Source organism: Juglans microcarpa x Juglans regia, chromosome 2S (genome assembly GCF_004785595.1).
Source record: "Juglans microcarpa x Juglans regia isolate MS1-56 chromosome 2S, Jm3101_v1.0, whole genome shotgun sequence".
NCBI classification, from domain to species: Eukaryota; Viridiplantae; Streptophyta; class Magnoliopsida; order Fagales; family Juglandaceae; genus Juglans; species Juglans microcarpa x Juglans regia.
Window position 1 is genome coordinate 3,350,701 of NC_054597.1, and position 25,621 is coordinate 3,376,321.

At 34.9% G+C, this 25,621-nt stretch overlaps 3 protein-coding genes across 3 annotated transcripts; 1 reads left to right on the forward strand and 2 right to left on the reverse strand.

Annotated features, from left to right (window-relative positions):
* Positions 1–4,624: 4,624 nt before the first annotated feature.
* LOC121252257 (EVI5-like protein) lies at positions 4,625–10,438 on the forward strand. The gene is made up of 9 exons (XM_041151814.1): positions 4,625–4,888; positions 5,662–5,957; positions 6,061–6,256; positions 8,237–8,407; positions 8,491–8,607; positions 9,498–9,695; positions 9,788–9,847; positions 9,927–10,025; positions 10,224–10,438. Exons 2-9 carry the CDS (start codon positions 5,815–5,817, stop codon positions 10,323–10,325), a joined length of 1,086 nt encoding a protein of 361 aa, XP_041007748.1. The 5' UTR covers positions 4,625–4,888; positions 5,662–5,814; the 3' UTR covers positions 10,326–10,438.
* Positions 10,439–11,307: 869 nt separating this feature from the next.
* LOC121252234 (putative glutamine amidotransferase GAT1_2.1) lies at positions 11,308–13,397 on the reverse strand. Its single transcript, XM_041151774.1, has 4 exons — positions 13,129–13,397; positions 12,189–12,922; positions 11,850–12,056; positions 11,308–11,681 (listed from the first exon to the last, which is right to left on the reverse strand). Exons 1-4 carry the CDS (start codon positions 13,217–13,219, stop codon positions 11,385–11,387), a joined length of 1,329 nt encoding a protein of 442 aa, XP_041007708.1. The 5' UTR covers positions 13,220–13,397; the 3' UTR covers positions 11,308–11,384.
* Positions 13,398–16,006: 2,609 nt separating this feature from the next.
* On the reverse strand, positions 16,007–24,820 carry LOC121252155 (RAB11-binding protein RELCH homolog). Its single transcript, XM_041151641.1, has 20 exons — positions 24,482–24,820; positions 24,014–24,166; positions 23,248–23,426; positions 22,256–22,363; positions 21,289–21,459; positions 20,626–21,195; positions 20,168–20,242; positions 19,943–20,071; positions 19,786–19,860; positions 19,305–19,514; positions 18,933–19,085; positions 18,621–18,835; positions 18,328–18,445; positions 18,092–18,224; positions 17,825–18,023; positions 17,642–17,747; positions 17,415–17,555; positions 17,210–17,333; positions 16,749–16,865; positions 16,007–16,669 (listed from the first exon to the last, which is right to left on the reverse strand). Exons 1-20 carry the CDS (start codon positions 24,678–24,680, stop codon positions 16,290–16,292), a joined length of 3,555 nt encoding a protein of 1,184 aa, XP_041007575.1. The 5' UTR covers positions 24,681–24,820; the 3' UTR covers positions 16,007–16,289.
* Between the last annotated feature and the right edge of the window lie 801 nt (positions 24,821–25,621).

Genomic DNA, 25,621 nt, shown 5'->3' on the forward strand with positions numbered 1-25,621 from the left:
CCGATCTTCAAGACCATCGAATCTGACATCCATCAGAGTGGAGCATAGCCCACACGCATGGGAGGAAGTTCTAGATCTCGTCTACGTGTGGCCATCATGCGCCACCGAGGAGCCTTCTGCCGATGCCACGCTCAGCTTCTTCGGAACCCCTGACTCTGGGACTTCCAAGATTGACCGTCAGCTTTCCTCTCAGAATGACTAGAGTTCTGCACGAGCCACTAGCGACGCTTTGTGCACTATTAATCCATTTTGTTTCAGTGTTTTTGTTTTGTTGTTGTTTCGTTTCTTCATTTTTACCTAAGTGAGGTGTTGAGCTTTTGGATCAGATACAATCTAGGGCAAGATCAATTCGAGAGAGGCGGGTGACGCTACGACCGGTGGTCATACGGCCAATGCTCGTGTGTAGGTGCCGCCTGCGCAGTGGATGCTGTTTTGTCCATGCGTGAGCTAGGTGCTTTTGTTGTCGGGGCTCGAGATGCCGATGCTTGTGACTATGTAGTTGTTAATGTGTTTTATTTGTAGTTTTATTTGTTATTTTAGTTATTAATAAAATATAAATATGCTATTGGATTTGGTGTCCATAACAATGTCCCATACTCTTCCTTCTTGAGAGAACAGATGGGGCTTTTAAGTTTTATTTTACAAAGTGTTTTCTCTATTAGGAGATAGTTTTTTAGAAATTAAGACAATGTCCGTCACAAAGGAATTTGTGTGTGAAAAAGTCCAGAGCTTATGCGTAGTTTGGTTTATAGTCTGGATTTTCCATGTATTAATAAGTCAACAATGTAACTTCAATTCATTAATAAAATGAGTCTATTCCATAAAGAAAGAATATTTTAGAGGGCTTTAGCAATAAAGATTTGTCAAACTTAAGTAACTATTACTAAAGTTAATAATATAAATGAGTTAAGGTCTCGTTTGGTTATGCATATGAGATGAGAAATTTGTAAATAGTAATGAGATGATTTGTAAATAATAGTGAGATAATTTGTATATAGTAATGAAATGGTTTGAGCTAAGATTTTTATAGAATTTTGGAAAACAATAGATAAAAAAGTTGAATAAGAAAATCATAAGTTAAAAGAGGATTATAATATAATTTTTGTTTTGAGATTTGAAAAAAATGATTTTTTTTTTTTTTTTTGTATCTTGTTTGAAAGTTTAAAAAAATTGTAATGATTATATTAAAAAATTAAAAATTGAGAATTTGAAATTAAAAAATGTTTACATTTAAATGATGTTTGGATGTTGAGATGAAATGATCAAATGGTTTGCAAGGTTTGTGAAATCAAATCAAGCCTTATTCTATTTTCAAGCCAGTGTGTTGAGGACACGATCACATCACTTAAATGGTAAGATCTGATCTATAAGATTCCAGTTTTAACATTTCTTTCAAATTAAATTATGTCATTAAGTACTTTATTAGATGTACACTACACACTGACTTGAAAATTAAATTTTTTAATATAAATCATATATATGGGCGTGACCATTCTAATAATATAGAGGCATTAAAGTGAACGAAATAATTTTCAGATTAAAATGGAAAATATTCTCAAATTCTTGCCAAAATATTGAGTATAAAAGAAATAAACACATGAAATTTGTCTTATAACATTCATTATTATTCGTATAAATTTTTAAAATAACATTAGAAGTTCAATTTGTACATAGGGAAACTGATTTGTACATGTCCAAGATGTATAAGCGAGTTATTTCTTTTTAAGGTGAGGGTGTTTTCTTTCTTTTTACAAATCTTGTATTTAGTATTATTCCGTACTTATCTTTTATTTGGAATGAGAGAATTGAAATTACTTTTGATTTCAAACAAAAAGGTTTGGGCGGTGTGGGGGCTGCAAGATCGAAAGAGAAGTGTTTTAGATATAAATATATTCTATAAAAATAAATATATAAATCGATATAATTTTATATTATTTGTTAAATTTATTTTATAATAAAAATATTTTAATAATTTAATAAATTATATTAAATTACATTAACGTATAAAATTATTTTGAATAAATTATTTCTGAAAAGAACGAAGAAGGATGAAAAGCATGACTTTACTAAGAAGCAAGTTTCGCATTCAGTATGCCGGGAGTAATAAATACTAATAGAGCCCAAAGTAGGTGCGGAGCCTTTGGATGATGTAGCCCCGCAACTAGACTTGGCCCCATTTGGATTGAAAATTTATTTTAATTTATCTCATTTTAATTTTTTTTAAATTTATATATAAAATAAAATAAATAATTTAATTTTTTTAAAATTTTAAAATAATAATAATATTAAAAAAATAATATTTTAATAATATTTTATTTAACACATTTAAAATCATCTTTAACTTATCTTTAAATTGAATCCAATGTTCTAAGATCTGCTGTACTTACGTACACCTACAATTCGCGTTTGGCACTGCCCGTTTCCCCCTACCACCCACCCACCCACCCTGACGACGTCGTTGACAAGGTTTTTTCAAGGGGGCGGTTACTATGTCGCCCCATTTTGACCGCTGGACATATCATCCAGCGTAAATTTTTTTTTTTTTTCTTTTCATATTTTTTTAACATATTTAAATATATTTAAAAAATAAAAAAATATATCAATACATTTAAAATCACTTTCTTAACCACTAAGTAAAAAAAATAAAATAAAAAAATAAATTTTGACTAGGGATCAAATAGAGGTGTCAAATTAAAGAGGCAAAGTAGACTTTCTCTTTTTTCAATAGAGAAGTGCTACAATGTTTTAAATTTCGTTTCAATAATCAACAGATAAATTATTAAAAGTGATGAGATTTTAAAAATTGAGAATGAGTAGATATATATATATATATATATATATATATATTTAAAGTTACAAAAAAATTAAAATGATATAAATGACTTCTAAATTAAAATCACATGAATGCTCTGTGTATATATATATATATATGTTCGTATATATGTATTTAAAATTTATAAAAAAATATAATCCAAACTCAATAAAATTATAAATTTTTCATTTAAAAAATTTGGAACAGAACGTAGACTAGAATAAAATTCCAGCCGGAATTTAGAACACAGAATTAGCATTTATAGTATATTGGGTACTACATCTAAATAGAAAATTCCAACCTTTCCACCAAGAAATCGACATAATTTAAAACTATGGTTACAATCATAAAGGAATTTCACAAAAGTAAATTTATAAATTGATATTATTTTATGTAATACGTTAGATCTATTTTAAAATAAAAATAATTTTACAATATAACATGTTACATTAAGTTACGTTTATTTGCAAGTTTATTTTTATAAAATCTTTATTGTTAAAATATTTATCATTTTAGTATTTCAATATCTCTTCTTTAAAAACATTATCACAGGTGACACGACTCAATCTTACGCTTTCTAGTTGGAACATGACTTTTATATATAATGGTTATAAAGAAAGTCCAAAATATATTTCGACCCATATCCGAAAAAAAGAATTAGTCAAAATTATAATTTAACTTATCATTCTCATGCAGTAAATTCTATTCACAAACATATACATTCTGATATCATTTATAAGTGCACATTTGATCTTTTCTAATACACAAGTTATTCTTATATGTTAGTAATGTATGGTAATCCAACGAGCTAATGAGTCCAATCAAATTCTATATGAGTTTATTGACCAGTAATATCTCAAGAGTGTGGCTATACATCAGCTGCACTATCCGAGTCCGCATACTTTACACGATATTTTTTTTTTATTCCTCAACACAGTGTGCTGCGGCTACAACGACTGATGTAAATAATTTTTCATATCCCAATGAATAGATTTTTACAAGAGTGTGTATTATTTAATAATTTAAAAATTGAGAGGTTTTGGTTTCTATACAAATCTTATACAAAAGAAATTTACATATTATATCGTTTTAATTTATAATTAAAAAATTTTATAATGTGATATATTACATTAAATCATACTATAAATTTTTTTTGAAAGGTTTATGCGAAAATAATATTTTCTTATTTAAATTTTATTTACGTTTACAAAACCATATTGGATTTACACGTGGAATGTCCTTGTTCGGTCCCATCCTCAACAGCATTGCCTCTACGGTCGTCACAGTTTCTCCGGCCCAAACAGAAAGCTCAACAATTTTATTTTTAGGACACGTTTGAAATTTAGGTTGAACTGAAATTAATTCAATTTAATTTTAAATTAAATTTAACATCTAAACATCTAATTCTTAAATTATTAAACTCATCTCAATTCAAAATCTTTTTATACATGAGATCTATAATTTTTTCAACTCAACACATCTTTACATACGAAATTCACAATCTTTTTCAACTTCTTATAAATACATATAAATTCATCTTAACGAAAATTCTATACACCATACTACTATCTTATTTTTATTTCTCTAAATAAGATGTAATACATTTATCACTATTAAATGATTATTTATTACATATTTTTTATCATCTAATAATAATAAATATACCATATATTACTTAGTATAATCAAAATAAAATAAAAATATAATGTATAACATTACTTAATATTTAAATATATTTAAATACTTCTATTTATAAATAACTCCACTCAACTCGACCTGCCAACGGGGGCTTAAAGTCATTGTCCTGAATTCGTCGCTATCATCCGACCGGTCATGCACGATTGTTACGCTAACGCGTTACGCACGCGTAGAGCTCCATTTGGTCTTTTCAGCGAAAAAAGCAATTCACCATTCGTTGATAATATAATCGAGTAGACTCGATTAGATTGGATTTCCAGCTTTTTTCTTCTCTGAATTATCATATCGGCACACATGCGAAACAATTGGCTGTATACACTGGAAGAAGAAAGAGAGAGCCTCTCATCACTCCCACACTCATAACTTTCCGAAACCTAGGTTGGTTTTCTCATATCCCGCGTCTGGCTTTGATTTTATTCTCTGAATATGTTGAGATATTTGTAATTTTGTGCTCATTTGACGTTTATGCAAAACACTAATGGGTTTCCATTTCCTCATTGGTATTTTCAAATATCCTTGCCGTTTCTGTCCTCTCTCTCCTGTTTTTAGTTTAAGTTGAGATTTGCAGAGTTAAGTCTTATGGGGCAGTCGGAATTTGGCAAGTTTTCAATTCTTATATTTTATTGGGGTTTCGGACACATGATTAGGGTTAATTGCATATTGTTGAACTTGTTGCTTGGTTTACATGTTAAGGAATAAACCAAGAACATTGTTCTGCTGTATTTTTTATTCTTTATTTTTTATTCTTTATTGTTCTTTATGTTGTATTCTAGCAGCGTGGCCATAGCATCTTTCACGGGCATTGATATTTACTCCTTGTATCTTCTTTGTTTCTTGGAAATTACTTCCCTTTCCGGCAATATTGATTCAATGATAGTTGGACAGTGATTTTATAATTGTAGATAGCTGTTCTGCTTGGGGATTACCCTGTCATAGATTTTGTAATTTACCATATATTGCGATTATCAATCTTAACATCTATAGCTTGTCTTCATATTCGTTGATGTGCTCGTGCATATTCTGCTAATCTGGTATTTAACTGATTTTGGGAATACTTGTCATTGATGAGCTTTTAACATAATGACTATATTTAACTGTCAAGTGCTGTTGTACCTTTAGATTCACTGATTACCATATCTTTTATTTTTCAGCTCTTTCAGATTTCGAAGGAGGATACTTATTAAAAAAAAAAAAGATGTCACTTGAGGTTGTGAACTGAAATTAGTCAACAGATTATCATGTAGAAGAAAACAGATGTATTTATTTACCCTTTAGCCGTGTGAGAGCTTGTTTGAGGTAGCGGAATGGAAAAGAAAAGAATAGATGACTATGAACCAGGTCCCATTCCTTCACCAAGACCATTGGACAGATTTGGGTTTGTAAAGCAGGAACCTAATAGCTCTCCTGATGGTTTAAATAGAGGCAGGTCTGCTCATGAATACGAGAGGTATGTTATTCTTTTACTGAATCATATAAAACTTTTCTGCTGAATGATTACGCATGATTACACATTCATCTTGTTCATTTACATGGACATTGATTCCTTTAAGGGAGGAAGGAAGGGTTAGAAAATGGAGGAAAATGATTGGGGTTGGAGGGAGTGATTGGAAGCATTACGTTAGGAGAAAACCCCATGTTGTCAGAAGGCGTATACGGAAAGGAATCCCTGATTGTTTAAGAGGACTTGTTTGGCAGTTGATCTCTGGAAGTCGGGACCTTTTGCTGATGAACCCTGGGGTTTATGAGGTATGCCTTTCCTTGTCCTGATAAGTAGCCTTGAAATTTTTTCGTACTTGATAAGTGGAAGATATATCCATTTAACCATTGCCATTGCCTGATATATCTCTGTGGACTGCATGAGTTTGTGTTTGATTCTTTAATGATCAATGGAAAATGAATTTCACCCTCTTTGCTAATTCACAACAATATTTTTAAACAATATTTCACTTCTCATGGAATGGGCTAGTTGGGATTAGACTTTTTGATTTTTGTAGAATAACATGAATGATATGTGGATTTAGATTTCGAGTTGATTTGCAGTTTGACCTGTGTTGATTGTTTTGGTGGGCACATAGTAATTCACCTTTTTGTATTTATCTTTCTCTTATAAAAACCTTGAATGATGAAAATATCACGCCTCTTAATAGGTGAGATGGAACTGCTGCATATTTTATATTTGCTTTGAACTAGGCTGCTTTTTTTCAGACAGCCTTCTGATAATTGCAAGCAAGGGTGATGCTACTGGCAGTAGCCTAAAGTTTAGGGTTTAAATGTCACATCCATTCCTAGAAGAACATGCTCGAACTTCCCAAGGTCCATTTGCTTTAATGGCTTTCAGCCTTTCCCACCTTATTTAGCTGCATATTACTACAAATGAGAAGGACCAAGGCATAGATTAATTCACCACAATTGTTCTATTCCAGATTAGCCATATTAACTGTTGCAGGTTTGCATCATATTTCCCTGCATATCTAAATTTTTTTTGTATATATTTAAACTGAAGCTCATGATCCTACTGCAGCCATCAAAATGATTTCTTATTTAGTCATCCATTCACAGCTAAGGTTGCTTGCTCGACTAAGAGAAATGTACTTAGTATGTGAAACGATGACTATTGAGTATTGAATCTGCATCCATGATGCAGTGAAAAGTGGAATGAGACTGGTGAGAAGCCTAGGGCGACATTTATGACATGTTGGCTGAGAAACACCTCTTGGGTGAATTTTTCTTGATAAGTAACTCTTGAATGAATTCTACTTGAAAATGAGTGTCTGACTGATCGTTAGGTATGTTTTGGTCAACCTTTTGCACTACCAAAGTGGGGCTTGGTTGGAAGATCGCAACTATCGTGGAAAAAGATGGTAGTTAGTTGAGGTTCTGGAGCTTGGTTTCTGTGGTGCAATTAAAGTGCCCGGGAAATGCGGAGGTTTTGTTTGACATCAAGCAATAAATAATCTGGTAACAGAGCTTTTGCTTTAGTTAGGGAAGTTGAGCATGGTTCTTAGTTGTAGCGACTCAGAATTTCAGGTTATCTTATGCTTTACATATATTTGATCATATGACCATTTTGACCTGGTTTGTGTTATATACTCAGAAGATTGTTTTCCAGTATCAAATTTGATGCCCTAGGTGGATTGTGGACATTAGCTTTGTGCTGTTAACTTAGCAAGTCCATACTGTTTTATTTTCTAATCTCACCAAAGGGTTCCGACTCAAATCCAGTAATCTTTGCCTGAGCTAAGCTAATGTTGGCCAGCCTGGGTTAATTATCAAATTGTGTTGGGTAAAGAGTAATTATCAAACTGTGTCTGGATAACTGCCTTCTTTTTATTAATAAAACTTTAATTGTACTTGTAAAAAAAACTTTGCTGTTAAATGATAATATTAACTTGGCTTCCATACAGTGCTATACACCATGATAATGTGGAAGTTTTGGGTAAAAATCACATGTCATTCTGCTAATGTCGTGTTTTTATCTTGCCAGGCACGAGTGTTTCAAGTTAATTAATTCTTCCTTCTTTAATTTCAAATAACTAGCACTGCTCTTATCCTGTTCAGCATCTTAACAGAGTCCAGTCTGTTTTCCTCCCTAACAGAATCGATATTCTTGGCTTTGGTTGATTCTTGAAATATTTTGGGTTCATTTTCAATTAATGCCGTTCTTCCATGCCACAGACACTTTCGCATCTAGTTGTGTTATGCTGATGGGATTTTATGTTCATGCAGCAACTAGTAATATATGAGACGTCAGCTTCAGAACTAGACATAATACGAGACATTTCTCGTACATTTCCCTCACATGTTTTCTTCCAGCAGAGACATGGACCTGGTCAAAGGTCACTTTACAATGTTTTGAAGGCATACTCTGTCTTTGACAGAGATGTTGGATATGTTCAGGTTTGACTCTTGGATGCTCTAATTGCTATTCTATTTACTGTGTCTATAAATCTATGATACTAAATGATAGATCTGAAATGCAGGGAATGGGTTTTTTAGCTGGTCTCTTGCTTCTGTATATGAGTGAAGAGGATGCTTTCTGGTTATTGGTTGCATTACTGAAAGGAGCTGTCCATGCCCCAATGGAAGGATTATATCTGGTAAGCTTTTTCTCTGTAAATACATCCTTTTTCTCATCTTAGAGGTGTAGCCAACTTAGCATGTCGGCTAAAAAATGCAAGGCTATAAGAATGACTTTAGGCCGACTGCTAGGTCAGTCGGGATTTCAATCTATATAGTTGAATTTCTTGTTTTTCAAATTTCTTTCGATAGTGCAAAAAGAAGTGGCTACAATTTAGGAAAAACGATGAACTTGAATATAAATTTTTGCTCAATGCTAGCTTGTGTAATTATACCCCACGTTATACCATAACAAATTAGGCTTAAGAGTGGTTTGTTGAATCACGTTGAAGCTGCTACAGATTAATTTTCTAAGACAAGTCTAAATGGTATCTTTCGAGTCAGATCTTCTAATACTTTGTCATATGCTGGCCAGAAGAAAGGGTAGTCTCTAGTAATAATCCAAAAAATTATATTTTTTCCCAGAGCATGCTAATACTGTTCTAAGCATTTTTTTCTGTTAATTAAACCATAACAACTTACCAAAAAAGACTAAACCATAACTTTCTGAGAAGTAGTAGATGTTGACTTCAGGCATGGATGGCATAAGTAGGCAAAATGGGGGGGAGGTTGTTTGGGGGGGAGGTCCACATGTTTTACTCTTAGCCATCCTAAATCATAATTTGAAGTATTTTTTCGTCCACAAATATTTTGGAATGATGCTAATCTCACTTGAAGATGAAGGTTATGATTTCGTATAAATATTCATACACTAAAGGACTGTGAAATTGTCTATTTTTCATTATCAAAGCCAAAGTCCCATCTATTTTGATTTGACTGCAGTGAGAAATATATATTTGATTTACTTATAAAAAAAAAAAGAAATATATATTTGATTCTCTTAAATCTCTTGTGATATGTTTGTTTATAGGCAGGGCTACCTCTAGTACAGCAGTATCTTTTTCAGTTTGATCACTTGGTGAGAGAGCATTTGCCGAAACTGGGGGAGCATTTTTCCCAAGAGATGATAAACCCTAGCATGTATGCAAGCCAGTGGTTCATTACAGTTTTCTCATACTCTTTTCCATTCCACTTGGCTCTTCGAGTTTGGGATGTCTTTCTCTATGAGGTTAGTGACTGGTAACATTATATGTCTTTCCTTACAAGTATTTTTATTGTGTTTGGAACTTGATATATATATCTATTATTTATATTTTTCAGGGTGTTAAAATTGTTTTTAAGGTTGGTTTGGCCCTATTAAAGTATTGCGCTGATGATTTGGTGAGTATCAGAAGATCTTTTGTCTGCTCAAGATTTGACCTAATAGTCTAATGCCTGCTTGCCATGTTTTTTTTATTAGACAAAATTACCTTTCGAGAAACTCATACATGCTTTGCGCAACTTCCCCGAGGATGCAATGGACCCAGACACATTATTACCAATGGCCTACTCAATCAAGGTCCTCTCTCTCTCTCTCTCTCTCTCTCTCTCATCCACCTTTAAATGGTGTTGGTTTTGCAAGTGCCTGTGTACTCTGGTCGTCTCCATGTAGTCCTTTTCTGGTGCTTGAAATGCTTTGTTTGAGGTCCTTGGATTTTCATTCATCACTCTATTTCCGATTACTTGGTGTAAGTACATTTTTTTTTATGATGATTAGGTATCTAAGCGTTTGGAGGAACTGAAGCAGGAGTATGAGAAGAAGCATGGAAAGACAGTGGAATCAGCAGAATCTAACGACAAGCAGAGACAGTCGCAATGAAGCTTCTTTTCGTCTAACAAGGAGTTTAAAAATAACTCACCTAGACACGCACATATATGTGTATTCCAATTCTTTAATGCTTTGGTGGAATATCGCATGAAGAAACATGCCTTGAAAACATTGACCATGTAATCGTGTGATTGTTCATAGCTGCTCTATCCAGACTGTTAATGTAAGAACTCTACTAAGTCAGTTTACACGTGAAAGCTTTTACCAGCAAAATGCCTCGTTTGTTAGGCAGTTCAGATGAGATGAAATAAGATGTTTTGTTGAAAGTTGAATAAAATATTGTTAGAATATAATTTTTTAATATAATTTTTATTTTAAGATTTGAAAAAGTTGAATTGTTTATTATAGTTTGTGTGAAAGTTTGAAAAAGTTATAATGATAAGATGAGATGATTTTATATATCCAAACCGGACCTTAAACTTCCATCTTCTAATACTGATGAAACCCATCTGATGTATACACTATTTCATTTGGAAAAGTCAGAGAATGTCTAGGTGGTTGTTTCTGTAAATAGATTATGGTTTATGTTGTAGTATGCGACTCATATCAAGTGTAACAAGTATACAAGAGAAAGTAGGTTGATGCCGAAAGTGGAGTGAGGGGAGCGTAGCGTACCGAGCAGAATAGAGCATAATTTTCTAATACTTCTATACAGTTAGGGTTAGTATAATACATATGATGTAACCTTACTTTTGACAGTTAGCGAAAATTTAGCCCTCGCTCCTATGGATGCAGGCATATTGTCGAACAACGTTAAATTTGTGTATTTTTTTTACTTTCTCCCTTTTTATGTATTATTTATCGTAAATGCCGCAAGTAGCACAACAGTTTATTATTTGACATTGTTGGTCTTTTTATGAGGGGTAGAAATAGACAACATGAATTACAATCACGAAAGTTGTGAAAATTGTTCAGAAATTATGTTGGTGGTTTTGTTTAATATTCATGGAGGGAAGGAAAAGAAAAGAAAATTAAATAAATTAGCATCTTATTCTCTCGCAGAAAGAAATAGATGAGAGAGATACACAAAGTCCATAAACCAACCAAGAATCATGTGAGTCCTTCAAAGGAGTACTGGTCCACTGGATCATCCTTCCAAGAACCAAGGTCATTGACAATGCCACTTAGCTTTTTTTCCAACACTTCTGAACATATCTGCCCCAACATGTGGTAGAAAGACATGAGATCAGACAACTGTTCTACTGTCATTTTCCCCATCACGATCCTTGCTAACCTTTCTTTCTCCGCGTTCAACTTCAATCTCTCTATGTAGGAACCCGCATTCCTCACTGTTGCACCCATCTGCTTCAGCCTATTTTCTTGCTGCACGCTCAGCGCTGTGTTTGACTGCAACTCAAGATGATCAAAACAAATAAGAAACACAATCGGAAACATTAACACAAAATCATCGAATCATGCCTGTATTTGTTATAATGAGGAAACCCACAAAAAAATTGTTTGAAATATATGTCAAAGCTGGATTCTTTGATCTATATTTCGGTACATTAATAGTACCTCAAGAAAGTCTGCTCCAGCTTCGAGTTCAGATTCTTTCCAGGGATGCATCCCACGGCCAGTTGCGTAGATATTTTTCGCGAGTGAGAAACTCCGCACGATAACTTTTCTTTTATTCTCCATTTCTTGATCGAGCTTTATGGGTTTTGACACTGATGTTGTGCTATTAAGTTTCTTCTGATAAGCAATAACTGCCTTCACAAATTCCTGCCAAATGATTTCTCATATCAACAGTAAATTAATCGATTAAGAAATGGATAAACCAAACATCAATTTCATTAGATCTGCTGCATATATCTTAGATGAGAGATCACATATATGAAATCACAATCTTGAAACCTGATAAGCAAATGGACATCCTGGATAATCAAATTCGTCAGAGTCCGTCTGCCTCATTCTCTCTGGATGAAATTGGAGTCCCATAATGAATTTACCCTCATCTGGATTATAAGCATCCGCATCATAAAATCCTTCAATCAAACCATCGGGTGCAAATGCCATTGGAACAAATCTCTGAGCCAATCTCTTGACTCCTTGGTGATGATAGCTATTCACCCAAATCCCCATTTTCCCTTCTTCCTCCAAAGAATCCTTGAACCAATGATGCAAGGGGGTATTCTCCGCCACCTTAACCACATGCCTATGCCCATCATAATTGTCATAATCAATGTGCTTGACTCTCTGATCATCTGGGCACTTGCTTGATACTTCTTTCTCTATGTCTTGGTAAAGGGAACCCCCACATGCAACATTTAATACCTGCGAACCCCTGCAGATTCCCAAGTAGGGTATGTTTCTTTCTAGGCAAAGCTTTGCGAGCCTCAACTCGATCGTATCCTTCTCTTTATCAATGGCGGTATCACTGGAATGAAGCCCCCTGATTTCTTCTAATTCTTCTGGCGAAAGGCCAGAGGTTTCTTCTTCATATAGAGATGGATCAATGTCCTCTCCTTCACAAAGAAGAACGCCATGGATGGGCTCAAAGCTATCTAATAACATATGAACCCCATGAACACGGGGAACAATGACCGGTACTGCACCATAGCCTACTATAAGATCGAGATGATACTCACCTGAGAATTATTACATGATCAATTTTAGCGTATTCTTATATAAAAAAATAACAACAATATTTCAAAATTTCGCCGTATTATTAAAGAGGAGAAAAGAAATGAACAATATACATACATACATACATACATACATATATATATATATATATGCCGGTTGTGAAACTTGATTATACAAGAAACTTTGATGTGAAAGAGAACGTACGTACCCACAAAATCGACGAACTTATTTTTGCGAACGCTACGTCTAGAGACGATGAGAACGCGAGGGAGGATCACGGAGAGATCATCTGAGGCCATGACAGTGATGATCAGAAGGATTCAACTATGGCTTTCAAGATTGGATATACTCTAATGGAAGTTTTTCACAAGTTGGATTTCTTTCCATACACACACACACATATATATATATATAGATAGATATATATACAGCTTAAGAAGAAAAAGAACAGCGCTATCATTTTTCTTTTATTTATATTTTGTTAGTCTTTGGTTAAGAGTAACGGAAGTCAGAAACATGCGCGCAGTCGGCCTGGCGCCGCGTATGATCGATCGAAATTCCATTTAGGACTTGGGTTTTTGCATTTATCAAAATTAATTAGGTAGGTACTTTATCCGAGATTTATAAAAATAAATTTATAAAATAATATATTCTGATACGTTAAATTGTAAAGTTATTTTTATTATAAAATAGATTTAATTAATATTTTATATAAAATCATATCAATTTGTGAGTTTTATTTTTATAAAATTTTTTTATAATTACAACATTTCTCGATTAATTAAAGATTAGCGTTTGTGAAATATTAAGATTTTTTTTTTCTGGGTAATGTAAATAAATTAAACCTAGCTACCTAATAATTAATAAGTACGTTTTATGAAAAGAAAATGTGATTTATAATGAGATCTCAACTCATGGTGCAAATTATTAAAATATTAATTACTAGATAGCTAGCTAGCTAGCAGCTGCACCTTACGTTATAACCAGAGTGTAGTTACCAAGTGTTGGTCGGGAAGATGCATGTGGCAGATTTAATGACACTTGGCTGGTTGCTTGTGCTTATCTTAATTGGGACTTAATTAGGTGGACATAAAAGGGTCAAATTAGGTGAGGCCGCCGGAAGTTGTTGATGATGAAGATCATCTCGATAATTAATTAATTAAATAAATTAGGTAAGAGTATTTTTTTTTTTTTAATGAATGGATGGATGGGCACATGATGATGCGGAGGAATTATAAGTGTATATATTATTTAGGTGTAATGCTATACGTCACACTATCATTCTATTTTGATCATATTAAATAGTATGTGACACATTTATTATCATTAAATGATAAAAAAATATGAAATAAATAATTATTTAATAGTAATAAATATGTCACATCATACATAATGAGATGGTAGTATAATGTATAGAATTTTCTATTATTTAGAAGAGGGCTAGTAGCTGTAGTACTTATCCACTTGCATGCATGCTAGAGTACTAGTCAGTCTTCTAGTGATGGTCATGAGAGGAGAATTAGAAGGCATATAATATAATGATTAGATAGAGGTTTATAGACGGCCATTTTTTGGATAATATTCCAATAATATTCGCGTCTCAAAAGAAACATATATATCGAATTAAGCTGCTTAATTATAATTTAATTAATTCCAAATACAGCGACGTATTAATCGCATCATGCATGTAGCTTGTCATCGTGTCAGCTCTTATCCAAAAACTAGCACGTAGTAGTTCAGATCAAAACATACATCCTCACGTACATTACCAGCAATTGTTTCAAGAGGGAATTAGCTGCCTCCGATAATTATCAATTAAAAGAGTTTGTGGGGGAAAAAGAAATTAATAAGAGCTTTATGGAAACATATCTCACAAATTTCATGTGATAATTAATTAATGGTTTTATATGATCATGATCAACGTAATAAATAATATATATATATATAATTAGTACTCGATCGGAACATGCAATGACATAAATTAATTTCATGGTCGTCAAATATATAATAGGCCGACTCCCAAGTGAATAGACGTTGATCAGCTAATTAAATGCAGAGATCAGATTAAACAAACGTACAAAGATACAGATCCGCGAGCAGCTAGTTCCTCATCATGATGATCACGGCCAAAGATCAGTTGGATCAATAAATGCATTAATGATATATAATATGCATGCAGGCCCTCGACCACCTTGTTAATGTCATTTTTTTTTTTTTTCTTTTTTTACAGTACCTGGATCGATTGATCGATGCAATATGGCCGTTGCATGCGTACGTCCAACTGATGAATGTTTGTCAAAAGGTCGGTGATAATGACTCACTGCTTACGCGTCAGGGGCCAGGGCTGCCTCTTGTTCCAAGCCATGACCAATATGACTGCATGCATGCCTGCTTCTAGTTCAAGCTTTGATTGATTCGATTCGTTGAATCGCCAGAACGTCCCTGCAGGTCCCAGCGACGTCACTGCTCATTTTAATTCCATAAACAAACTATAAAAAAAACATGCGTTTCTCCCCATTTTCTTGCAACCTACGTATACATGAGCAAGATTTTTTTTTTCCTCAGATTAATTCTAAGTGAGATTATTGATAAATTACGAAAAATATCAGATCAACTTTGAAACTCGCTCTACGTACGTAGTGCCCAGCCATTATGAAAATTATTTGGAGATAATTTTATCACTTTCATGTAAAATTATTATATCACTTTCAAATTCGTGAGATTTGGTTAAAGAGATCGATAGATGGGTCGACAGATTATTCTCACTTTCAAATCCCTTTACTTGCAAGTATAGGGATTTTGTATCTTTCCTGTCTCTTTTCCATGAACAGTTTCAAGAAATTTGGTAAAAGTACAAACCTTGCCCGATTAATATATGGGGTTTGACTCCATGGCTAGCTAGCTACTTTAATAAAACGATTATATATATATATATATATATATATATATATGATCTATACATCAATGAAATCTTCTTGAACATTTGAAGATAAACATGTGGAGATGGATACATGAGAATTCGAAATGATCACGATGTCTTTGTTATCGCCAACAAGCTTAAAATCAAGGCAGCATACACGTTCTACTGAAGATTGAACAATGTTCATATCATTTTGTGCTATTAGGAATTAAAACGTATCAGAATTTCAGCAAGAATTTACCCCCCCTCTTTTACTTTTGATATCCCACAATGAAACCATCAAAAGAATAATAATATATATATAAAAAAAAAAAAAAATTCCTGTTTTCAGTCTATATATCATGACCTGATAAACAGGGAACAAAAACCGCTTCACCTGACATATTAGGAGATAAAAATAAAATAAAATTATCCCCACAGGACACCCATTGATAGGTCAAAATCAGACTTCATGGGTTTTGAGTTTCCTCTTGGCTCTTTACTTTTACCCTGAGCATGTCTGTGAAATTGCCCCTCATGATACGACCAAATCTAGTGTCCTCTACTGGCAGCGGTGGCAATGGATTTGGGGACTTGGGAGGCTCTTGTGGTGGCTCTGTACTTTCTTTCTTGCCCAGCAGCCCACCTTCCCCAAAGAAACTACTTACTGATGAGGCAAGTCCGAGATGAGCACCCATCACCTTACTGATTGTCTCAAAAGTTCCACCTGATCTTTCCTTCATTATGATTTCAAGGGCTTCCTTGTGTGCTGGATCCAGTGCATCTGTGTCTTTTAACAGGTTCTGCACAGCAGGTAGCAGGAAGTCTCTAACACTAGTTGCTGGAAGATCTGCAATAAGCAAAGATTATTATATCCAGCATCATACATTTAGCATGTAAAGAAACAAAAAGCGAAAGAGAAAGCAAACCTGTAGCATCCAGAGCACGAATTGCCTCACAGAATGCATTGGCTTTCTCACGACGACGCAGCACATCACTTGCAGAAGTTGGGGTGGTTGAGAGTTGGAAAATCTTGGACAAAAGATGTATCTTATGTTAAAGAAATAAACAGCATCAACTGGTGGCTTGGTATTAGAAGCTAACTAGAAAAATGATGCATCTACTTGGAACATAAAATGAGAAGCAAGGAAAAAAAAAAAAAAAAAAAGGGTCAGGGTGCAGCCTAGTGATAAAAGGGCAGACTTGGGATGAGCCGTAGACTCGGATATCCTGGGTCCGAATTGGCACCATGGAGCTTTCCCAGATTATCTGACACATGGTTCTGGTGGGTGGGGTTGTGACTCCCTATGGGAAGGGTCCAAAGGGTCTTACCTTGGTGAGGTTCCACGACCTTAAAAAGAAAAAATCTAAAGAAGAAGGTTGAGGATATAATCTCGCAATTTTTCCGTTGTATGTGGTACAGCAACAACCATAGCACGAACCACAGCAATAGTAGCTTCATGAGACCCATCTTCAAGAAAAGCATCCATTTGTACGCGTATCTTATCAACAATCTAGGAAATGTCAAAGGTTTGATCAGCCAAATGCATTAAACTGTCCCATTACCATGTCAGGGCAGAAAAAAAAAATTGTACCATATCATTTTTAAAATGCTGGGCCACTGCTCCAAATGCATCTATGCTTGCATACTTCACATTTAGGTTTTGGTCAGAGCCCAGAGTAATTAGAGCAGGCAAAATGTGAGTAGAAGCAACTTTTGCATCGATATACGGTACCTGTTAAACAAATGCAATTATAAAAGTCTTAATCTCAATGTCAGATGCAGCTGGAAGTCATAGTTTCACAAAGTGGGTATGCTTACAATGACTTTCAACAAATTAGCAGCACTTATTTTCATATTTATGTTGGAGCTGACAACCATTTCCCACAGAATATTAAAAATCATACCATGATGTTCTTCAAAGGTGCTGCATTACAGAAAAGATCCATCAGTCAAACAATGTAGAACAAATAATTCGTTCTAAAGTGATGCTGATATACCAACCAAAGGAAACGGATAGCATTGAAAATCTCATTGCGCTTTGTAGGTGTACTTTCCTCCATGCTACCTCCAATCAACAACTTTCTCAAGTAATCTGCTAACTTTTCATGGTTATGAGGAGAAGCCAACACGCCTGCCAAAAGTAGTGGCAAGACACACATAGTAGCGAGTTTCTCGGCCATGGCAGTTCTTGGTCTCAAACCTGTAATCAAGCAACAGTCAAACATCTCACCATGATGTGAAAGAACAGAACATGTTAAGATCCACAACCTTTTATTCTTGATTGGACTCTAGAAGGGAAAAATGTCAAATCAGCATCATCCCCAACTGCTACCAAAAATACAGGCAGCATTATGTGCGTGAGGTAAGAATCCCCAAATCGTTCAGATACAGCCAACAAAAACTGCATTACCAAGATATAAATCAAGAGCAACTGGATGAGTACTATTCCCATCATATAGACAAAACATGTTAACATGAACAGCCCTAAGGTTATGCATTGGTACCTTTGTAGTTCGATTTCGTAAACTATCTTCTTTCTGAGGTAACAAACAGGCAAGCTGAATCAAGTCAGGAAAGCAGTCAACATGCATCCACTCAAATGCAGGCCATTCAACATGTCCCCTATTCAGTCATATACAAAAATAACTCAAGAAATAACTATGGTAGAAACAAGGCTATCAAATGAAATAATGAAATTATCTCAAGAAAAGGTTATGTAAATAACCAGAACAAAAAAAGAAGAAATTTATAAAATAAATTAATTAATAAAAAAAATACAAGGGGAAAAACCAGATACCCTGCATACAACTCAAGCAAGGAGGTTGAAAATGTTGTTCCTGATGTTTCAGGATCATAAGACAATGGGCATGTCTCAAGTGCTTTCTGGTGCACATAAGGAAGCAATTCTGTCAGCGATCTCAGTAAAACATCAACACTCCAGCGTTCCTGTTCTCCTAAAACTCGAAGATGCGACTCCATGGATCCTTCAACCCCAGAAAGAGGTGGACAGCGCTGCAATATTAGATAAACAAAAGATAAATATATAATCCAGAGCGAATGGAATGTTCTCACTAATAACTGACTACGCAATACTAAGAAATCAGCATACCTGAGCAGAGCTCAAGATATGGGAAAGTAAAACTCTCAAAATATGGTCTAATTTGTTTCCCCAATTTATCACTGCAGGAACTAGTTCTTTGAGTGTAGCTTCGACCACAACTCCAGAAGGATCGCATATTAATTGGAACATGAGCTCCTCCACCTGTCAACAAACAAAATAAAGCATTGGAGAAACTTTTTTTCCGATTTATTTTACATCTTCTCCTATCTTATAAGTCTTCATATTATGGTAAGGGGAAAAGGCTCCATTCCCTAGATCATGCGTGATCGTCAACCTGTTCTAGAGCTTACATTGCAGCCAAATCTGTCAAGTCAGAATTCTTCTCCATGACTGCCTCGAAGCATATTTAGTGAGGCTGACCTTGAAATATTTCTCCACATTTGGACAGCGTGGAAGCAGCAAAGCCAGATTATGAGCAGCAGCCTCCCGGACAACAGTTGCAGAATCTTCAATAAGTTGTTGCACAATAGACAAAATTAGAGAATCGCGAATCTCAGGCCGGACAAATTCTGCAAGCTCTCCACATGACTGGGCAACAAGCAGCCTGCGCTCCTCATACATGTGATTTATCTGCACATTCAAACAAAATAATTTTTTTGATAAGTAATTTGATCTCATTAGAAAAGCATAGAGGGGTGCAGCCCTTCACACAGGAATTATATAAGAGAGCCCCCTATTCAGAAGTAAAGGAAGAACAGCAACTCAGATAATCAGAAACAGAATAGAAAAGTGCAAACCATTACGTGCTGCTAATAAAACAAAAGAATAAACACCTATTTCTTGAGGTAAAAGCAACAGAATGGGTATAATGATATCTATTCACCAAGAACGCAAAACTTACTTGTTCCCAGCACTGAGGAAGCAATTCTGTTTCTGTTCTCATTTCTCCAACATTCTTAGCAAGGCTGACACATGCCTGAAACAGTGTTGAACAGATTACAACGTTCAGAACTTAGTATCCCTATTACACAAATTTAGTTTTTCAAGCAATAACCTACATCCATTATAATTCGTCTCTGCTGCTCATCTGGACGTTTGATTAAATTAAACAAAGTGTGGGTCAACGAATCTCTAGTGGTGCTATCTGGATGGCGCTCAATCGCACACATTATCAGAGGAAGAAGTTCCTATAGAGAAATAACACCAATACATCATAGACACAACATTTCATTGGAAAACTCCAGCGATAAATGGCAGGATAAAATATGTTGCTAAAAGCAAACCTCACGATGGTTGATCAAGACATAAGGAACAATCTTGGGCAAGGCATCTGCCAAGATCTGAATGGTTTCTAAGCCCTGTCAAAGTAGAAATATATGTCAAACATGGACTGCCAAAAATTAGGAATATTGATCCACGGAGCTAAGGTCTAAAATATGGAAGGAAGTGATGTTTTTGCAACTCTACCTAGTTAAATCTGTTTCCACCATATAAGCACATGCAAATTATTCGTTTAAATTTTTGGGGAGGTAGGGGGGATGCAGATTTAAAGTTCTTAAGTTCTTAAATTGAACTTAAGAAGTTTTGAATTTAAATGGAGGGGCCCATCAAGAACACTAAGGCACCACAAGGTTGACACAATAAGAAACCCAGGCCAGGCCCCTTTCGAAGAAAAAACTTCCGGTGGAGCCCTGTGGGGAAGACTATGTAATGACCTAAAGCTAGAGTAAAATGAACTTGCCGTTTTTTCTGGATTAGCTTCACCAGATAAATTGTCTGATTTTAGAGGTAGCCTGCTTTCTTCTGATTGTGAATCACCATTGGGTTTGGAAACATTCTCACCATTTTCGAAGATACTAATATCATTTGAAGAATTTATTGATGACTCTTGTGAAACTTTCTCAGATCCATCTGTGTAGTCATCAAAAGTTTGGGTAGCCTGTAATTGATAAACTAAATTGTCTACAACTTCTGATGCTGCATCAGCTGGATTAGATATTATACTTTTATCTTCAAGTATCTCAACAACTTTCTCTTCCGTCTGGGCAGATTCTTTTTCTGAATTGATAGAATTTATAGAACCAGAAGCAATCCTATTTTTTGCTTTCAAACTTTCTAGTTCCTTCTGCAGCGAATTTATGTCTTCCTTGTATTTTTCTAAAGACTGGGATTGGACATGATCAACATTGCTAGCTACCAAATTTCGTCCCAGATGAGATACTTCTATATGCATTTTCAGTGCAGTGATTTCAGCTCTGCAATCATTGAGCTCCTTCCGTTGGTGCTCCAAGGACTGCTTCAAATCTTGTACCTGAAAGTCAAGAAATAACCAAAAATAATTCTCTCACATAGTCAAGAAATAACCAGATCTTCTAAAGAATTCATTGCAGTAAGGGAGAACTACCAGGCTTTCTTTGTCTTTAAGATCCTTCTGAAGAGCTTCTAAGGATCTAGTCAATGTACTTATTTGACCATCGGCCAAATCTTTGTTCTTTAATAGGAACTCCTTTTCATGAGTAAGCCTCTCATTTAATTTTATCAATGACTCGTTTTCTCGAAGCATGGCAATTTTCTCCTGCAACAGAAGGTGCACTGAAATTTATGCACAGTTCAGAGCAAGAAGACAATTGAAAGAGTTACAAAAAGCATTAAACGAGGTGACCTATGCATTTACAACATAGGGATCAGGTATCTATTACAGTAATGTCCCGATTAAAGGATTTAGAAAGAAAGGAAAAACATACTGTAAAATGGCAATTGGCAAAAGAAATAGCAATGAACATATGGACAAAATTCACAACTCTTAAGGATAAGACTGGTGTCAGTCCAAATCTGTAGATCTTAATTTGCATATTAAGGTTAATAATCCAGTGAGAGAATGCTAGTTTGAGGAATGTTGATCTACCATATTAATATCCCAGTATTGACAGTTCTATTGTATCACGTCATCAATTCCAAATGACACACTGATATGTGTGCACTTTCAAGTCAACACATCCAGTATTATGTCTAACTGAAAAAAGGGTACAGGGATTAAATGTTTTCATGTGCTCATTATATGCAGTAGACTTTAGTTTATTTCTGTTCATCCAATCATCTAAAGTTCAATTCATCAGTTAACCTATTTATTTATTTATTATCGGCACCGGGTGTCCAAGAACAAAGCCCTGACTAATCCCAGGGGTATCAGTTAACCAGTTTATACTCAGTGACATAACATCTATTGAGCATACTGCAGATCAACTGTAAGAAAACCAAAAAGGATCACAAAGGTGCAAATCCTCTTTTAACCAGCCAGGTGGAGCCTAGTAAAAGGCAATGACTTTTGAGAGTACATAAGAAGCAATTTGCCTATATATCTCAGGGAATACCTCAGCAGCCTCCGTAGTGGATGAAAGATACTGATAATAATAATGCCGTAAAGCATCTGGTACACATGCTGGTGAATTCTGCCAAACCTCTAGATTCTGATCAGTGATCTGAAATGAACACACCGAAAAGGTTATGATAATTCTTCAAGATTTTATATAGTTTCCAGTTCCATCTTAACCGCAACCACCACTGAGAATCAGATATCCTGTCTAATATGATAGTTTTCTAAAGCTTCCCTCATTTGTTATATATTTCCTGTAATGCATGAAGACTTTACAATGACTTAAAATGTTAGAAATTTCCCATTCCCAAAAACTGTTGTTGCCAATTTATTGTATTTGTTAAGCATCATTGAATAAAGACGGGATGCTTGGCTAAAACTTTTTGATAGATATTAGAAACTAAGGGGAAGATAAGAATGAAGAGAGAGAGAGAGAGAGAGAGAGGGGTAGAGAGATGGGCATGCCATTGATTGATTCCATATATTTGTGCATACGTACATACATGCGTAAGCTTCTGTATGAGAGTGCATACATGTGTATATGTACAGACCAAACTGACCAAAACAAGCATATTCTAATGCAAACCACAAACCCAAATATTAAACCTTCTAAGCCTAGCCCCAATGTACCCGTATATCAGGAATAGGAGAATGCCACATCCTAGTACCCATATCACGATCCAAATATACCATGTTGCACATAACTTTTGAGTTTTGAGTCATGTAGGATTTTACAATACAAAAACTTACAAATATACACTCATAGCAATACTCTCTGGTCAGGCTGGCAAGACAGCTGACAAATGCATGTCAGTGATCGTTACAGTCTTCTAATGGTGATTGAAACAGTTTGACTAAAAACCAAGGAAAAATAGGAGAAAAAAACTAGGGAAGAGAACATAGATATGCGAATCTCAATCACAAATAGTCATCCGAGAGAGAGTGAGAGAGAGCAGAAAAGAGACAAGTGAAATCGATAGTCTTGCATACCTCTTCATAAAATGTCATTGCAGTGAGCCGATACCCTGCTAAAAGCAAATATTCCTTTACAGCACAGTTAAGATCTCGACGTTCATTTTCCTTCAAAGGTCCCAAATCGGAGAGGGAAGAATCCCTTTTTTGCCGTTGAAACTCTGGCCCATGATTTACAGAAACATCTATATTTGACTCTGCAAAAGAATCCAAGATAGAAATCAAAATGACGGTAGTCTAGCTAGTAGACAGTGAATCTTAATATGCCACTTTTTACAGTTAATTATGAGGGTTTAGACAAGAAAAAACTGCCAACAATTGTAGAAAGGGTGCAAATATGTGTGTCCATCTCGAAAACGTCACGTAGCAGGTGACTGAAAAATAAAATTCCAGTGCGTACACACGAGCATGGTTGTCAATTCCTCAATTGCAATTTGAAAGAACAAAAAAATAGGTTCCATTATTATTTTCTGATATAAACTCACAACTGATTCACCTAGATATATTTGGTGAGCTTATTTGGTAGCTCATCGTGAACATAAAGTTTCATCGATTAAAGAACTAAAGATCACGGAGTCTTCAAATAGAGTGCAATGTCAATGTAGGATATTATCTCGCCAAATCATATAATTTCAAACAGCATCTCATAAAAGAAATACACACACACACACACACACACACACACACATAATCTCAAACAGCATACAGAAAGATCTGTCCTCCAAATTAGCCGGAACTTACAGAAGGACACCGTTTAAAACATCACGCACGCATGAGAAATTACCACTCGATTCTTCACGAGGTATTTCTGTTTTCTTGTTTAATTCAGCCTTCAATTTTGAAATGTCCTCTCGGGCTAAACGAAGCTCGTACTCACTGATTGCTAGTTTTTCTTCCATTGCTTCTTTCTCTTCTAGCAAACTCTGAGGGTCTGCAACTGCATTTGAAGAATGAAAGAGGAAAAAAAGAGAGTCAGTAATGTTACGAGGTCAGCATCAATAAAGAAATTTATGAATTCAGTGAGAAAATCTAAAATCAAATTGGGCACGTCAATTCGGGATTCAGGCATGAGCTTAAATCGTCTAAAGGTGCATTCACTGTTTGATTAGCTGAATGCTTCAGGCAGAATATAGTGCAATTCTTTTCTCGGAGTTGACTGTTCTCTTGAATTTTCGGTTTTTGCTTCATGAGAGAATAAAGAACACTCAATTTCTTCCAAATTTATTGCGAGAGAGAGAGAGAGAGAAAGAACCTCGGAGCGAGTTGAGGCGAGTGATCTGATCGGGAGGGAATTGAGAGGGATCGGAGAAGAAGTCCTTGAGACGAATTGCCTGGGCGTCTCGGCCATCGTCGAGGAGCTCGTGGAGTAGCTCGAATGCCGTTAACAAATACTTCTCCTCCAACAGAAAGTTCACCACGCAATTACACAACGAAGACCTCTCCACGTCCATTTCCCCTACTCTATTCAGACGACAGATCCAAAACCTTAATCTCCCTCTCTCTCCCCAGCAACATTGGAGGATGACAGAAGCTCTTGAGTCTTATGCTAGATCTGTGTGTTTGTAGAGGGGAAAATATTACAATTTACAGGGCTTTGTGCGTGCTCGAACCGTTGTTGGAGGGATGGGAAACGGTGTTTCGGTGCTGCGCATCAGCATAAGAGTTCATGATTAGCTAGATTCACGTTGACTCATCTAGATAATCCTAAACGTTGGATTAGGCTGACTTCGCACATATTTTAATGAAAGTGGATGGTCTGGATGAGGCAATATTCAGGTTAAGCAATGCTAAGTATAGTTATAAGTTGTGCACGCCGTATACTCATCCTGAAAAAAATAGAGTTTATTATTAAAAAATTAATTTTTTTATGTAGATCTCATATTTATATACTTTTTTTAAAATAAGTACGTGATATTTGCATACTCTATAACCACAAATATCACTTATATATATATATATATATATATTTTATTTTTCAAAATGCATCGTCTAATTAATGAGAATATTACCTTGAATGTTGACTTATGGTCTAAGTTCATTTCCAAATTCAAGAAACCTTTTATCTCTATTTGAAGTCTCTTATGTATATGTAATTATATATACCTAGTCAACTTGCGGTAAGCAATTAAGAAAGATATGAAGGTGGTTTTTGTCTTTATTCGAAAATATTTCCCTCAAATTTTTATTCAGATTCGAAGAAACAATTTTCATTTACAATTGGACGTTGAACTAAATTAAATTAACTTTTTTATGAATAATAGTGAGTTAAATAGTGGAGTGAGTTATGTGGAGCTTATTTAAACTGAGTTTAAAGTGTATTTAAATGTTCAGATGAATTTAGTACTTTTTATGAGAAATTAAAAAAGGTTTTGAATCTCACGTATAAAGATAT

Bases quoted from the DNA above. Each gene is read 5' to 3' on its own strand.
- LOC121252257 (XM_041151814.1), top strand. From the start codon at position 5,815: ATGGAAAAGAAAAGAATAGATGACTATGAACCAGGTCCCATTCCTTCA. The intron at 5,958-6,060 runs GTATGTTATTCT...GATTCCTTTAAG, and splicing joins TCTGCTCATGAATACGAGAG to GGAGGAAGGAAGGGTTAGAA. The intron at 8,608-9,497 runs GTAAGCTTTTTC...GTTTGTTTATAG, and splicing joins CAATGGAAGGATTATATCTG to GCAGGGCTACCTCTAGTACA.
- LOC121252234 (XM_041151774.1), bottom strand. From the start codon at position 13,219: ATGGCCTCAGATGATCTCTCCGTGATCCTCCCTCGCGTTCTCATCGTC. The intron at 12,057-12,188 runs GTTTCAAGATTG...ATCATTTGGCAG, and splicing joins GATGTCCATTTGCTTATCAG to GAATTTGTGAAGGCAGTTAT. The intron at 11,682-11,849 runs GTACTATTAATG...CTTGAGTTGCAG, and splicing joins CTGGAGCAGACTTTCTTGAG to TCAAACACAGCGCTGAGCGT.
- LOC121252155 (XM_041151641.1), bottom strand. From the start codon at position 24,680: ATGGACGTGGAGAGGTCTTCGTTGTGTAATTGCGTGGTGAACTTTCTG. The intron at 21,460-22,255 runs GTATTCCCTGAG...CTTCTGTTGCAG, and splicing joins CCACTACGGAGGCTGCTGAG to GAGAAAATTGCCATGCTTCG. The intron at 18,225-18,327 runs GTACCAATGCAT...TTGGTAATGCAG, and splicing joins TACGAAATCGAACTACAAAG to TTTTTGTTGGCTGTATCTGA.